The sequence below is a fragment of the Mchenga conophoros genome, linkage group LG6 (assembly GCF_057382185.1).
Source record: "Mchenga conophoros isolate Kocher_MC1m ecotype Shallow Benthic linkage group LG6, M_conophoros_male_GT1.1, whole genome shotgun sequence".
Classification (NCBI taxonomy): Eukaryota; Metazoa; Chordata; class Actinopteri; order Cichliformes; family Cichlidae; genus Mchenga; species Mchenga conophoros.
Genome location: NC_140531.1, coordinates 6612879 through 6627546, shown reverse-complemented (window position 1 = coordinate 6627546; position 14668 = coordinate 6612879). Strand labels below are relative to the sequence as shown.

General features: G+C 40.7%; 1 protein-coding gene across 1 annotated transcript in view; it reads left to right on the top strand.

Moving 5' to 3' along the window:
* LOC146571983 (slit homolog 1 protein-like) overlaps positions 1-14668 on the top strand; it is an 85754-nt gene that overhangs the window by 58470 nt on the left and 12616 nt on the right. Inside the window, exons 12-25 of the mRNA XM_085276004.1 lie at positions 678-749; positions 2399-2542; positions 2635-2798; positions 3103-3126; positions 3251-3395; positions 4439-4513; positions 4847-4990; positions 5596-5739; positions 5829-5995; positions 6165-6303; positions 7349-7417; positions 8273-8344; positions 11106-11177; positions 11420-11491. Coding sequence (XP_085132130.1) covers positions 678-749; positions 2399-2542; positions 2635-2798; positions 3103-3126; positions 3251-3395; positions 4439-4513; positions 4847-4990; positions 5596-5739; positions 5829-5995; positions 6165-6303; positions 7349-7417; positions 8273-8344; positions 11106-11177; positions 11420-11491 — 1503 coding nt within the window. The remainder of the gene's footprint in view (positions 1-677; positions 750-2398; positions 2543-2634; positions 2799-3102; positions 3127-3250; positions 3396-4438; positions 4514-4846; positions 4991-5595; positions 5740-5828; positions 5996-6164; positions 6304-7348; positions 7418-8272; positions 8345-11105; positions 11178-11419; positions 11492-14668) is intronic.

The following is a 14668-nucleotide window of genomic DNA, read 5'->3' as shown; positions in this document are numbered from 1 at the left end:
CACTTTATTGGCTATATCTCCATATGTGCCCACTGCGTCCATGTGTTTAAGCATCTGTTGGTATGAATAATTTAAAAGTGGCGCCTGCTCACTGTACAGAGAATTCTCAGGAAACATCAGGACATGCAAACAATCACAGCAGGCGGTCAGCCAGCATTATTGCTGAGTGTGTGTATGTGTGAATAAGTTTGCGTGCATATACTATACACGACAGCAGTGTGATGTAAATGTCTTCTCTTCTGTTTATGGACTGTGAACGTGTGCTTGTGTGGACTGAATAAGACTTACTTTTGTTTTGGTGATGCAAATTTTGGGGCGATCGTGGCTCAAGAGTTGGCAGTTCGTCTTGTAACCGGAAGGTTGCCGGTTCGAGTCTCGGTCGTTGTGTCCTTGGGCAAGACACTTCACCTGCCGCCTACTGGTGACGGCCAGAGGGGCCGATGGCAGCCTCGCCTCTGTCAGTCTGCCCCAGGGCAGCTGTGGCTGCAACTGTAGCTTGCCTCTACCAGTGAGTGAATGAATAGTGGAATTGTAAAGTTCTTTGAGGGCCCTGAAGAGCGCTATATAAATGCAATCAATTATTATTATAAAATTTTGCGTCTTAGTAACTGTTCACAGACTGATGAAGCACTTTTGATTGCAGAACACAGTTAAAGACTTTTTTTGTTTGTGTGCAGAGTTCTGTATGGCAATAAGATCACTGAGCTGCCAAGCGGAGTGTTCGATGGTCTGGGGTCTCTGGAGTTGCTGTAAGTCCAAACCACAACATGCATATATTTGTCTGAACTGACTGTGTTTTAAACAAGGTGGCAAATATTTTAGAAGGAGCTGCATGGAAACTAATGCGGAAACTAGTTTTTGCCAAGTTAATTACCGGTATGTAAATCTGCTTCTCATAACTGACTTGAATACCCCCTTTGGTAAAACACTGCTGTACCTATGATGAAGTAGGTAAGGTACCACGAATGAGGTGATTAAGTGAATCATTTGATAATAGTCGAGAGGTGGAGCTCAGTATGATGACTGAATAATCTTGAGGCGACTTTTGTTGTGATTTGGCGCTATATAAATAAAATTGAATTGAATTGAATTGAATTGAATTGAATTAATCTGGCAGTTGTCGTCTTTCCTGAACATTATTTCATTTTTTTAAAATTTAGTAAGTATTTGAAGATTCCTTGTGGTAATGTTTAACTCTAAACCGCTGGAACCAGTGACAAAAAGGAAATGGAGAGGAATCTGAAAGTTAGGGACAGACTAATCCTCATCCTGGAGACATATGGATAGACTTCAATGTAGGTTTTTGGAAAAAATAGCAGTTAGTCATTTTGTAATTGTACAAGTGTGCATTTTTATCCATGACACTCACAAGAACAACAAAGGAGTTTTAAGGAGTTTTACCTGTGGTTGTACTATTGGTTGTTTTACGCACACATCCTTTATACATCAGGCTCCTGGTGTAATTTAAAATACCTCCCTCCTTGTTTGGTTTCTTATTTTGGAAAAATCAGGGCTCCAATTCTGGGCATAAAACACAAAATAGCATTGCAGCAGTTTTGTTTTTAAAATAAGAGACGTTTGCAAGTATTCAGATGCTGGTGATGAATCAGCTCATCATAATTATGTACACTACTATAGAAAAGTCTTGTTAAGCCACTAAGCCCCAAACTCACCTATGAGTCATAGAAGCATAAACAGGTACCTAATTCCAGGGATGAACCAGTGTTGCATCTACACATACCACAACTTAGAAAGTAACCTGTTTTAAAATTGTATCTTTAGACACTTTGTTACTAAAGTGTAAATTGATGGATTTATTTATAGGGCTTTTGTACCCAGGCACTCAAAACACCTTATACAACTCCATCACCTGTTCACACACATTCAACAATCACTTTCTTTTCTAGCTCTAAGTGCTATCTAACATTCACACTCCAATCAGGAACACCTGGGGGTTGTCTATCTTGCCCAAGGATACTTTGGCAAGCAAACTGGAGCAGCAACTTTTCAATTTTTAGTCGACCTGCTCTATCTCCTGAGCCTCAGCCAACCACAAGCAGCCTGTTACAGGCATCTTTTGCAGGCCTAACAAGGTGATTCCTAGATAGCTATTAGGTGTTAACTTGGCAGATATTAACATAATGTGCAGCTTGTTGTTTGAAACCTTGAAGAAACTGAACAAGTGGAGGACAAAAGAAGAAGTGGTTGGCCTGAAAAACTATCTCCAGCAAATGAAGAGTTTGTGAAAATCATGTCCTAATAGTAAAAAGAAAAAAGGCTCACTATCAGGCAAAACATAGAAAAAGGGTGGCTCAAGACTTGCACAGAACTGCATGTTAGATGATTTATTCAGAGTATTTTGTTATGATAATTAAGTGTGTCTACTGTATTGCTTAAGGTTGCTGAATGCAAATAAAATCCACTGCATCCGAGCCAACGTGTTCAAAGATCTGGAGAACCTGGCTCTTCTGTCGCTGTACGACAACAAGATCCAGAGTTTGGCCAAAGGCACCTTCAGCTCGCTGCGCAGCATCCAGACACTGTGAGAAAATACATGCGTGCTATTTCAAGTTCTGTTACACTCTATTCAGTCTGATCTGACTGATGTTGTTCCCTTTTGTAATTTCTCACCAGACACTTGGCCCAGAATCCCTTTGTGTGTGACTGTAATGTGAAGTGGCTGGCCGACTTCCTGCGTTCAAACCCCATAGAGACCAGCGGTGCACGCTGTGCCAGTCCTCGCCGCCTTGCCAACAAACGCATCGCACAGATCAAGAGCAACAAGTTCAGATGCTCTGGTCAGTCAGTGCCCTCTGTGTGTGTGCGTGCGTGTGTGGGTGTGTGACTGGATGACAAAGATGGAACTGAGACGAGGAGTGAAAAGTCTGGATATACTTGCTGCATCTGATAGTTTAAGACTGCCAGGCCTGGAAAGCTAAGCGCAGCTTTGCATTGTTTCAGTCCTCCTTTCTGCTGTAAGTGTCCTGCTGCCACCTACAGCCAAGTCAATTATGTGACGTGTGTATGTGTGTGTATGTGTGTGTGTGGCTATTGCTCCGTTGAAGCGTTCACACAGTTTTGTTTGCTTACTTTTCATGACAGCCAAGGAGCAGTACCACATCCCAGGTGATTTTGTGTTTGTATATTCATATATATTCTGTGTATGTGTGTAGTTAGATACATCAGTCTCTGATTGCCTCTATGTATCAGTAAGAACTTGTCTGTCTATCCTCTCCACATTTGGGTCCAGGCACTGAAGACAGACGTCTAAACTACGAGTGTAACAGTAAGCCAGTGTGTCCCGCTAAATGTCGCTGTGAAGCCAATGTGGTCGACTGCTCCAACCTCCGCCTCACTAAGTTCCCGGAGCACCTGCCGTCCTCCACTGAAGAGCTGTGAGATCCATGCCCACAAACACACAACCCACGTTAATAATATTCCATGCAGTCCTGGATTGTATATGCCAAACAGACTTTGCTGCAAATGTTCCAGTGCAAGAGGGCTTTTAGAAACAAAAGTATTATTTACCTTTGACCTTATTTTTGACCTTATTCCCTTTTACTCTTTACATCCACCAACCAAAAGAAGCACACAGCTAATTCACCTTATAGTTCACACCCTGTCATTAACGGTGTGGACGGGAGTGCCTGTTAGTGCACCAGCCTACTGCCACTGACAGGCGAATGCTTCCATCTCCACAGTAACAAGCCTATACAGTAATAGTTGGTGGGCGTGGTTATTTTTTAAATAAAATACTTGCTATGTGAACCTGCTTTTATACAACATGGTTTAATGATTTTTTTAAAATGTTTTTTAATCAGCCAGGTCATGATTTTTGAATGAATGAATATTGCTGCTGATGTTTTTTTCAAATGTCTTCTTTTGTACCATAAGGTCATCTAGTCACATTCTATTTAAAAGACGTGGATATCACTACAGACGATCTTTATAACTGGGAAACTCAAACACTCCAGATGGACAAATAGCACTTTGTTCCCAAGGAGAAAAACATGTGGTTTTTGATTTTGGGGTCAACCGTCCCTTTGAGCATTACGTTGATGATGATGATGATGATGATGATGAAATTTGTCTTTCCGCTGTATTAGTCAGCTGTCACATAATTTATCTGGAATAAGCTTATATTTAAAGTGCATGCATTTAAGTTTGGGATCATTTAGGATTCATTGTTCTCTATTTACCCTCATAAGTCACACCCACACAAATTCAAATACATGCTCATTCCCTGTACTGAACATAAAAACACACACACTGTGCCAAACTATGACTTGGATATCCGTGTTGACATGTGTATGTGGATTCCTGCTGCACGGATGAGCACTCAGCACGAAACATGCACACATACCAAAGTCACTCTTCCCCTTGTGATGTTGTTTTCCTCCATCCTCTTCTCTGTGATCTCTCTCTATGATTGTCACAGGCGTCTCAACAACAATGACCTCTCCGTGCTGGAGGCCACAGGAGCCTTCAAGGGCCTGTCACAGCTTAAGAAAATGTAGGTCACCATGAAAAATGACAAATACTGTGACGAATGGCTGCTCCATCTTCAAAAGAAACTTTCAAGAGATCTTATCTTCTGGCATTTTCCAAGACCTTAGTGGGAAAAGGGGTTCAGAGAAAACTGTATGTAGTGACTTTGCATGACTGGATATTATTAGAGAAAATGCACAGCTTCATGTAGAGTGAAAACACTGGACACATTTTCAAAGTAGTAAAGGTACTAAAAGTTGTGTGAAACTTAAGGCTGAATGATCATGCTCAGTTGGGTTTCTGGCAAAGAGCTGTCAGGAAGCAGCTGTTATGTTGTGTGCTATCCTTCTCACTTCAGTAACCTGAGCAACAACAAGATTTCAGAGATTGAGGACGGCGCATTTGAGGGTGCTTCCTCGGTGGTGGAGCTTCACCTGACAGCCAACCACCTGGAATCTGTGAGAGGGAGCATGTTCAAAGGCATGGAGGGCATGCGCATGCTGTGAGTTTGATACATACATAGAATTAGGTCACTGTGTATACTAAGCTCTCAGCTTTATTTTTAGGGGTTCAACAGTTCAGAAAGTTGCATCACCTTTGAGAATAACAACAACTCTACTGTGCAGTCCTATTTTCAGGGACTCAAACATAGCTGGACAATTAAAGAAAAGACTGTTTCACAGACAGGTGTAGTCTTTAGCTTTTGTTATTTCTCCGTGAATTGAGCATGAAATTCAAAGTCTGGCAATCACTGTTGCTGTGAACTCACAATCTGAGCGCAACAGTGATTTCAGTCGCAGTGAAATGGGCCATCTTCAGGCTTTAAAAACAAGCCAGAAACATCGGAGGGACAGAAGAAATTTATGAGTGGCCAAATCAACAGCTTGGTGCACTGAAGGGGGAAAAAGTTAAGAACAGAAACATGAAAAGCAAGAAGAAGCGGCTGAGTTGATCTTAACCCAAAGGAGCTGCATTTACTTTGCTGAAGATAAAACTAAAGGATGAAAGCCAAAGCTCATTTTATTTATCTTATGAATATGAAATATCATATTTGAGGGAGCTTTGCATAAAACATGTCTGTCCTAAAATGTCTCTCTCGCTGTGTAGGATGCTCAGGAATAATAAGATTAGCTGTATCCATAACGGGAGCTTCACCGGGCTGACCAACGTCAGGCTGCTCTCACTGTATGATAACCAGCTGAGCACCATCCTCCCTGGAGCCTTCGACACACTGCCCAACCTGTCCACACTGTTAGTGACACACCCACAAATACGTGCAGACACACTCTCTGTTTGTTTCCATTTATCTTACCTACCTACCATGTCGGCTTGCCCATCAGAAACCTTCTGGCCAATCCTTTTAAATGTGACTGCCGTCTGTCCTGGTTTGGGGCGTGGCTTAGAAGTCGGCGAATCGTGACAGGGAATCCTCGCTGTCAGGGGCCCGCTTTTCTTCGAGAAATCCCACTGCAGGATGTAGCTGTGCCTGATTTCCGTTGTGAGGATGGTATGATTGGCATTTTATCTATAAGCAGAAATCTAATAAATGTAACAAGCATCGCCTAAAAATGCATTACAGCAAAGTTATCACGCCTTGCAATTTTTTTCTGAGAAGCACTGCCATTGAAAGGTTGTTGTTTGTTAAGTGAAATTTGCCCCCCCCCCCGTCTGTTCAGGCGCTGTGCTCGAGGACAGCAGCTGTGGTCCGGGGCCTCAGTGTCCCAGCCAGTGCACCTGTATGGACACAGTTGTGCGCTGCAGCAACAAACATCTGCAGGCTCTGCCTAGAGGACTGCCCCGCAACGTCACTGAACTGTGAGTCTGACTGCACGGCCAAGACAAAAAATGTTATTTCTTAATTTGCTTTGAACATTTAAACTGCAAAACTCACTAAAATTGGCATGCATCGCAATTCTATATTAAATAAAATATAGAATAATTAAAAACAGCCATAGTAAATAATGCAGTCTTGCCAGCTTCTGTGTTGGCCCTAAACTGGCTCGTTCAAGTTTAAACAAAGGAAATGAGCTTCATTTTTTCAGTGCAGATAAATTGGAGACGTAATTGATTCTACTTAATAGAGTCACAGATTTATAGTGTAAAACAAGCATATACAAAACATTTATGTGAATTATCTGTGTTATCACTGTTTTTTTTGTAGTAACCAGGCTTTTTATAGCAATTGTGGTTTTCTTATTATTAAGTGTCTCCCTGAAATTAACTAAATTCATTGAGCCAGAAAAAAATCAGGAACCTTGTGACTTTGTAATTATGTCAGAATTATTCACGTATTTGCATGGATGTTATTTACCAAACAGGCTTTTTTGCAGATGTTGAAGTATGTGAGGGCTCCTAAACAAAAGTTTTATTTAGCCTTGACTTTATTTGACCTTATTCCCTTTTACTGTTTACATCTACCAACCAAAAGAAGGTTGTCAAACACAAGGCTCAGAGGCCAGAAGTGGCCCGGCAAAGACTCCAGTCCACTGGATGACATTGGAAACTGTGAAGGAGGACGTAAACTTTGGAATTTTCAAAACCTGTTTTACAGCTGTTCCTACTGATAAAAACCTCACACATGCCAATACATACTACATCAAATTATTTAAGTAATCAATAAATAAACCATTAGAAAACATCCTGTTTTCTCAGTCTAGAATAGAAATGTCTGTTTTTTACAAAGGGTCGTTAATGCATAGTTAAGCGAGCTTCTTTGGTCTGGCTCACTGAAGATCGAAGTGTGCCTGTGAGTTTGACATCCTTAACTTAGAACCTTATCTTAGAATTTGTTTGATAATCTCTGTGCATTATTATTGTTCTGTAGAAATGCACAACAGATCTTTGTGTTTTGTCCCCTCAGGTATCTGGATGGTAATCAGTTCACCAGCGTTCCCAAAGAGTTACCTGCTTTTAAATACCTGCAGCTTGTGTAAGAAACACTTGATTGAATCCTTCATTCATCCTCACGTGCCTCCTCACACTCAGTTTACCTACAGCTACATCTGCTATCACACATGCTTACAGCCTCTCATGTTGGTAGTGAAAGCACTTTTCTTCTCTTCCACCAATGAAAACATCTACTACAGTGAAGAGGTTAATGCAGTAATATACAGTCATGCTGACGCACAAACTCTTGCTATTTTCTTCTTTGCTGTGGAACATTACATTCTAGGCGAAGCACTGAGGTTTAGATAGTGACCAGTGAACAGCCGAAGACTCGTACCTCATTTTTAAAAACAAAGGACGGTCAAAGATTCTCAACACACAGACTGAGGCACATTTTAGACCATGGTAACTAAATGATCCTGACAGTCACACACTGCTAGAAATGCAGCTGAAATCAGAAGCCAAAAAGAAGAAGCAAAAGTAACACTGGTTGCAGAGCAGAACCAAATATGAATTAAATAGTTTTTACAGTTTTATGAAGAACATGTGACAGTAATATCAAAACCTTCAAAGGAAATTTGAGAATAAGGTTGCACATTTTGTATGTTTGAACACTTGTACAGTTGTTACAAAAAAAGCTGCAAACTGTGCTCAGCATCTTCTATTTGTATAGTCATCCAGCAGGGGGCGCTGTAGACTGTGTAGTGAATTCAGTAAAACACGCACACAGCTGAGGATGATGTGATCGGTTCACTTTAATAATGAGCAGCATTTTAGTTTTGTGTGTTACTATGTTACAGTACGTGTGCTAGTGTGTTTGCGCCTGTATGTGTTGTGCAGTGGGACCTCTGCAGTACTCTGTGTGTATACTGACTGAAACTGACCTTTGCCTTTCCAGTGATCTGAGCAACAATAAAATCAACTCCCTGTCTGATGATTCCTTCTCCAACATGAGCCAGCTCACCACACTGTGAGTTCATACACACAACTGTTCTTGGTCAAGTGTTACAAGACAAATCAGCACACACACAATGGGCATCAGAAAGATGTCAGTTCACTAAATCACTTCTGTTACAAAACAAAATGCTGAAAAAATGAATCACTTTGAGAAAAATATTAGCTTATTGTAAATTTGATGGCAGCAATAAATCTGTTTATTACTGTGCAGCGTCCGGTCTGTCTGTAAACATGTGGAAACTGAGGAGAGCAGCTGCTGGACTTCTGGGAAAGTTGCCATTTTTGTAGCTGTGATCACTGTCATATTGGGTTTCATGATGCTCCAAATGTCTTTTCCCTTTGTTAAACATGTGGACTGCCAGTTCAGCACTCAGGCATTTCTACTATGAAGCCATGGTTGTCAAAGGTCAGCTGTCGGGGAAGCAGGAAGTGGACCCAAATGCACTCAGGAGTCTGAATTTAAACCCAGAATCCAACTTTAATGCTGATAGTTCACTGGAATAAAAAACAAACTCAAAAAACTGAGGCAAAGTATCTTTCTGTATTGATGGTGCCTTTCCTCATGTCCAAGCAGCCAGTTCCATAGGTACTAATGCGCCTGTATACTGTCAGAGACGCAGACCTGTAACTGTTTGCTGATGACAAGACATAGCTCTTCTCTTTAGTCACAGCACCCAAATTTATTTTAGAAGAATTCAAAATTTAGATTTTTCTGACCACGGAACAGTTTTTTTCCTTAGTTCATTTTAAATGATCTTTGGTCCAGAGAACAAAGTGGTGATTGTGGATCATACCACATCTCTACCACATCACATCTTCTCCTTGACATTATAGACCTTTATCCTTCATGCAAAGAAAACTGTGTTCACTGACCAAGCCCAGCAGTGATGACAAAATTAAGCCTGTTTCTAGTGTAGTGTCCCAAGCATCCAATTAATTCATTTTTCAGCCTTGTCACATGCACACAAAGATTTCTCCAGATTTTCCAAATCTTTTGAAATTATTATGTACTGAAGGCGATGTGATATTCAAAGTCTTTGCAAATTTACATTGAAGAACATTATTGTGAAATTGTCAGAAACAGAAATTTCTGATAATTTGAAATACTTTGATATCCAGTCATGTTACCAGTTAATCCAGTTAGTTGGAAAATCCATCTGTTTCTCTTTTTAGTACCACTTGTGTTTCCAACCTTATGTTGCCACCATCTTTTCTGAAATGTTTTTGTGGACATCAAATTCTAAATGAGCTGATATTTTTCTTAAAATGGTACATTTTCTCGTTTTAAACCTTTGATAGGATTTCTGTGCTCAATTGTGAAAGAAAAGTGGGTTTGTGAGATTACCATGTTGCTTTTATTTTTTTTTTTTTTAAGATGTAACCCCTTTAAAATGTGGTGCGTTTGGAGAGACAGATTTTTAAAAGCTAGAATGCCCCAGGCTGCCACAACACTGGAGCCTTTGCTTCACACAAAGCAAAACAAGAGTAATATTGTGAACTCTAAAAACAAAACGTTCTTCTGGTTTGCAACACATGAAATGTAATGATATTGTTTGTAGTGCTTCTTGTGTTAAAATGAAAATGCTTGTTTTCAAATGTTCATTTCTTCCCAAATCATGAAAAACCTAAAGTCGACCAACTAATGGTGCTAAAAATATTTATTTCACCCCTGAGGAAAGGTCATTGGGTTGTAAAAACCAGACATGGCAGTTGTCAGCACATTTTTACTCTGCTTGTGTACAAAGTGGAAATCTTAACCTAAGAGAAAATTGTGGCCAGAGAAAGAGTCTTGGAGGCCATCGAAAAAAGATGTAGTCACTGAATTTCCACACCATGTTTCAAGGATGTGGCCAGAAGTTCAATGAAATGATTTTTGTTTTGGGGTTTTTTTGAAAGCAAACCGATTTTAGGCCTTAAAGTCTGTTTAAAGGTCCCAAACAGAATAAAGGTAGATAGAAATGTGTTACATCTCATAAAGCACCTCAAGTAGACTCACAGGAGTCAACATTGGGTGGATGTGAAAAGTTTGAAAAGTTAAAAGGAGTTCAAAACAAGCAATCTTCCCAGACCTCTGTTTTCCACTCTTTGTCTCTAGTTGAGGCTAGAGGGTTCAGACTCCAAATCTTCAGCCAAACTGTCACTGTCCATCCATTCATCCATCCATTTTCTACTACTTATTTGGGTCACAGGGCAGCAGTCTAAGCAGAGATGCCCAGGCCTCCTCTACCACTGCCCTCAGCTCTTTCAGAATGAAACCACTACGTTCACAAACTAGCAGAGAGACAAGATCTCTTTACCACGTCCTTGGCCTGCCCCAGGGCTTTACCGACAGGCTACTGAGGAGCCCCAGCATCCTAGTCACACGCCAGAACTACTTAAACTACTTAAACATGTTGATTTGCAGGAGCAGTGGCTTTAGACACCCTGTGGAGGAAGCTAATTTCTCCCACTTGTGTCTGCAATTTTATTCTTTCTTAGTCCATTACCCACAGATCATGGCCATAGGTGAGGATAGGAATGTAGGTCTGTCTGACCTGTCTGTGAATCTTCAATTTCACTCTCGTTCAACTTCCAGTGCTGCAGCAATTTATATCCATGCATTCATGCAATTTCTTAACTGCTTATCCAGTTCAAGGTCACAGGGGGCTGGAGCCTCTTCCACTGCAAGAGCAGTCAGACTTTACCAACTGCTGCTGTGTGGGTTGCATTGTGGAGTAAAACACACACCATCTTTGGTTCTGCTGCATTTAATTTGATCTTTTCTTCTCTTCCAGGATCCTCAGTTACAATGAACTGCGCTGTATCCCTCCTCTGGCACTGGGTGGCTTGCGCTCGCTTAGACTGCTGTGAGCACACACACACACACACGTGCTCACGCACATACACACACAGTATCATACGTGCGACATGCCAAACCACATCACTGTAACTTCTTCGTTTTATAATAAGCCATCATCTGTTTTAGGACTTTAAATGTCCCTCTGTTGTTGAGGTGAATGAGAGTTGCTGTCAGAGTCACTGTGGTCACTGAGTTTTCAGTTTAACTATTTATAACCTTTTCTGACCCGTAAGTGTATCTGTCTTCCAGCTCTCTCCATGGCAACGACATCTCTGAGCTGCAGGAGGGTATCTTCAGTGATGTGGTCTCCTTGTCTCACCTGTAAGTCTTTATAAATGCAGTCACACATCACACACAGGCTTACAGTACATACACAATGACAGCACCAACTGGCTGCAACAGTAGGAGAGTGGGGTCTGTCCTTACTGACAGAATGAGGTCTGTGTGTATGTGTATGTGTGTCCATGTGTGCGTGTGTGTGTGTGTGTGTGTCCGTGTGTGCGTGCGTGTGTGTGTGTGTGTGAGAGAGAGAGAGATGCATGTTCATTTCCCTGCTTTTATGGTTCCACTCAGATAAAGTCCAGTTCCCAGAGAATGAGTGGTTTCAAGTGAAGTGGTTTGCTGCTGGATTTAATTAGCTGAAGAGATCCATTGCTTCCCATAGCTCTATTGATCTGAGGCCTGTGTGTGTGTGTGTGTGTGTGTGTGAGAGAGAGAGAGAGAGAGAGAGAGAGAGAGAAAGAGAGCATATACAGCATAATCATCTTCATGCAAGTATTACACGTGATGATCTGCAGAGATAGTGGATAGAGGGAAGAGAGGCAAAATGGAGATGGCTCGAGAAGGGCAAGATAAAGATAAAGAAGGAGAAGGAAGGAAAGAGAAGGATGATTAAATGTGAGCAAAAAGGATGTAAAATGAGGTGTGTGTGTGTGGGGGGCATTTTGACTTCTGAAGCATGGCATCATCTCTGCAATAGGACCTTGCTGACTCCCAGTATGTAAAGAGAACAAATTGGGCTGTAAAGTGATCTCTCGTCACTTATTCCGCTGCAGAAACCGACTTTAGCTTTGCTCTGTGATGATTTCTTAATTTCTTGAGGTAGAGCCTGCATTTGAATCCTTTGTGAATTTGCAGCAGTGCGCTACCTGAAACATAATAGCTAACATTTTGCATTTAAAAACCCCCCAGTAAGGTCTACAGAAAATTTTGAATTGCACCAATTCTGATTTTTCTCATTTTCTGTCATGGATAAGGTGGTGGTGATGATGTGGTACTAGAACAATGCAGTCTTAACAAACAACATGAAGAACCCCCGTCACCCTAAAGATCCCCATAATGGGTCCAGGCTTTATCTAGTATTCAAGCACAAGTCACACGTTAATATGCGTGTGACATTCTGAGTGAAGAGGCTTCCTATTTCAAAAACCAAAACCAAAATGGAAGCAGATTTTATTTTTCATTTCCATTTCATTGAATTTGGTTGAATTGCAGATTTTCTCTTACATTTTCAACTACATGAGTGTTACAGTTCACTGCTGTAAGGGTGTTTAAATCTCACTGTGGGCTAGTAACACATTGTCTTCATTGTTCTTTAAGTGTTTCTGAGCCATAGAGTCCAAGAGATTTCAGGCTCACTGTGGCTTTACAATTGCAAAGCTGCTGCTAAACCTGAAGTCTTTGTTTATTTTCCTGATGAAAATTTAAAAAACAAAAAAGCCCAGAGCTTAGGAGGTTAATCGACTGATAAGAATTGACTTTTCTCTCACATGACTTGAAATGCTCTGACCGTATTCTGTGTCATTGTGGGGACATTTTTGCATTGAGTAGTATTTGATCCCACATTTGTCTCCAATTATTTTATCAAGTGGACCACTCATACATGAATACATTTTTAGAATTTCACAAGCATGTCAGTATGTGTGACACTGTCTCTGTGTGAGCACTGAGGTCTGAGAGCTCCACCCTGTGGCTTTGAAAAATATTGCAGCGCATTTTGTTAAAGGTCAACCCTCCTTCCTGTCTGATATCAGCGCATTCGTCCCTGTTTTCACTCATTTTAATCCCCTCTTTCTACGTCTTCTCTTCTGCTATATTCTCCTGATACTTTCATTCCCCACTTCATAATCCTACTTTTTCTAAAGTTATTCATTGAGAGCGCTTGCAGTCACATGAAATAACAATGGCTGTTTTCTTTTCTTCACATGCATACACACAGTCAACAGACAAAAATCTAGTTCTCAGATTTCTATCCCAAGTAAGCTGTCATTATCACAGGAAGTTATCACGCCAGGTTCATTTCCTTTCTGGAATGTCTAAAAGCAAAATTACTCCAGATCTTACTGTGAGCTAAGAAATGGCTTTAGCCTTATTTCTAAAATTTAAATCTATACAAAACCAGGGTTCAGTATGGTTTTATTAAATCAAATCACATCACTTTTATTGTCACGTCACATCACTGGTACAGCACATGTGAGTGAGATCCTTGTATGCAAGTGTCACAAGCAACAGTGGTGTGCAAAAATACAAGAAACATAAGAAACAAGCCAGATGTAAGAGCAGGAATGTGAGAATTATAAGAATAAATATATGTACAATTATAAGGATGTACATGCACGTGTGTGTGTGTGTGTGTGTGTGTGTGTGTGTGTGTGTGTGTGTGTGTGTGTGTGTGTGTGTGTGTGTGTGTATACATCTATGCAAAATATACAGAGGTCAGCAGTTTGAATATTGTGCAAAGAAATGGCACATATGTACAATATGGAGTGCATAGTGTTGAAGTGAGAGTGAATTATTAAAAGGATTTCAAACATATGACATCATTTTTTAAAACCTTAAACTGTTTATTGTTAGTTCTCAAACAAGTGAAACAGTTGTGTAATGCTGACAAAAAAAACACCTGGTGAAACATGACACAGCTGGTTAGTAACAGATCAGCAAGGAGCAGGAGTATAAGAGCATCCCAGACAGGTAGAGTTACCTGCATTTGAAAAAGTCTTCACCAGTAAAGAGTGCCTGGGTCAATAGTTCAGCAGCGATTCTCACTGTGAAACTACAAAGAATTTAGAGATTTCATTCCCTACAGATCATAATATCATTAAAAGATTCAGAAAATCCAGAGAAATCCCCCCCACACTAGAGACAAGGCGGAAACCAATTTTGAGTGGTCGTGATCTTCAGGCCCTTGGGTAGCCCTGCATTAAAAACAGACACAAGTCTGCAGAATGTGAATCAGTCTGTATTAGTTTACACACACATGGGCAGCCTAACATGGGGAGAGACTGTTACAACAAGCTACGATGGATAAATGTAAATATGAGCGGAAACAACTAGAATGTGAAAGCACTGTCAAATACATTCAGGCAGATCAAATTGTTCCAGCTGTGGAGTGTGTAAATGTCCACAATATTAAGTATTAAGAAAATATGCTTTAAGTAGGGAGAAGAGTCTGGGTAAAAATGTTAATATACTCCTCCCATGGGTTTGCCACAAATCCAT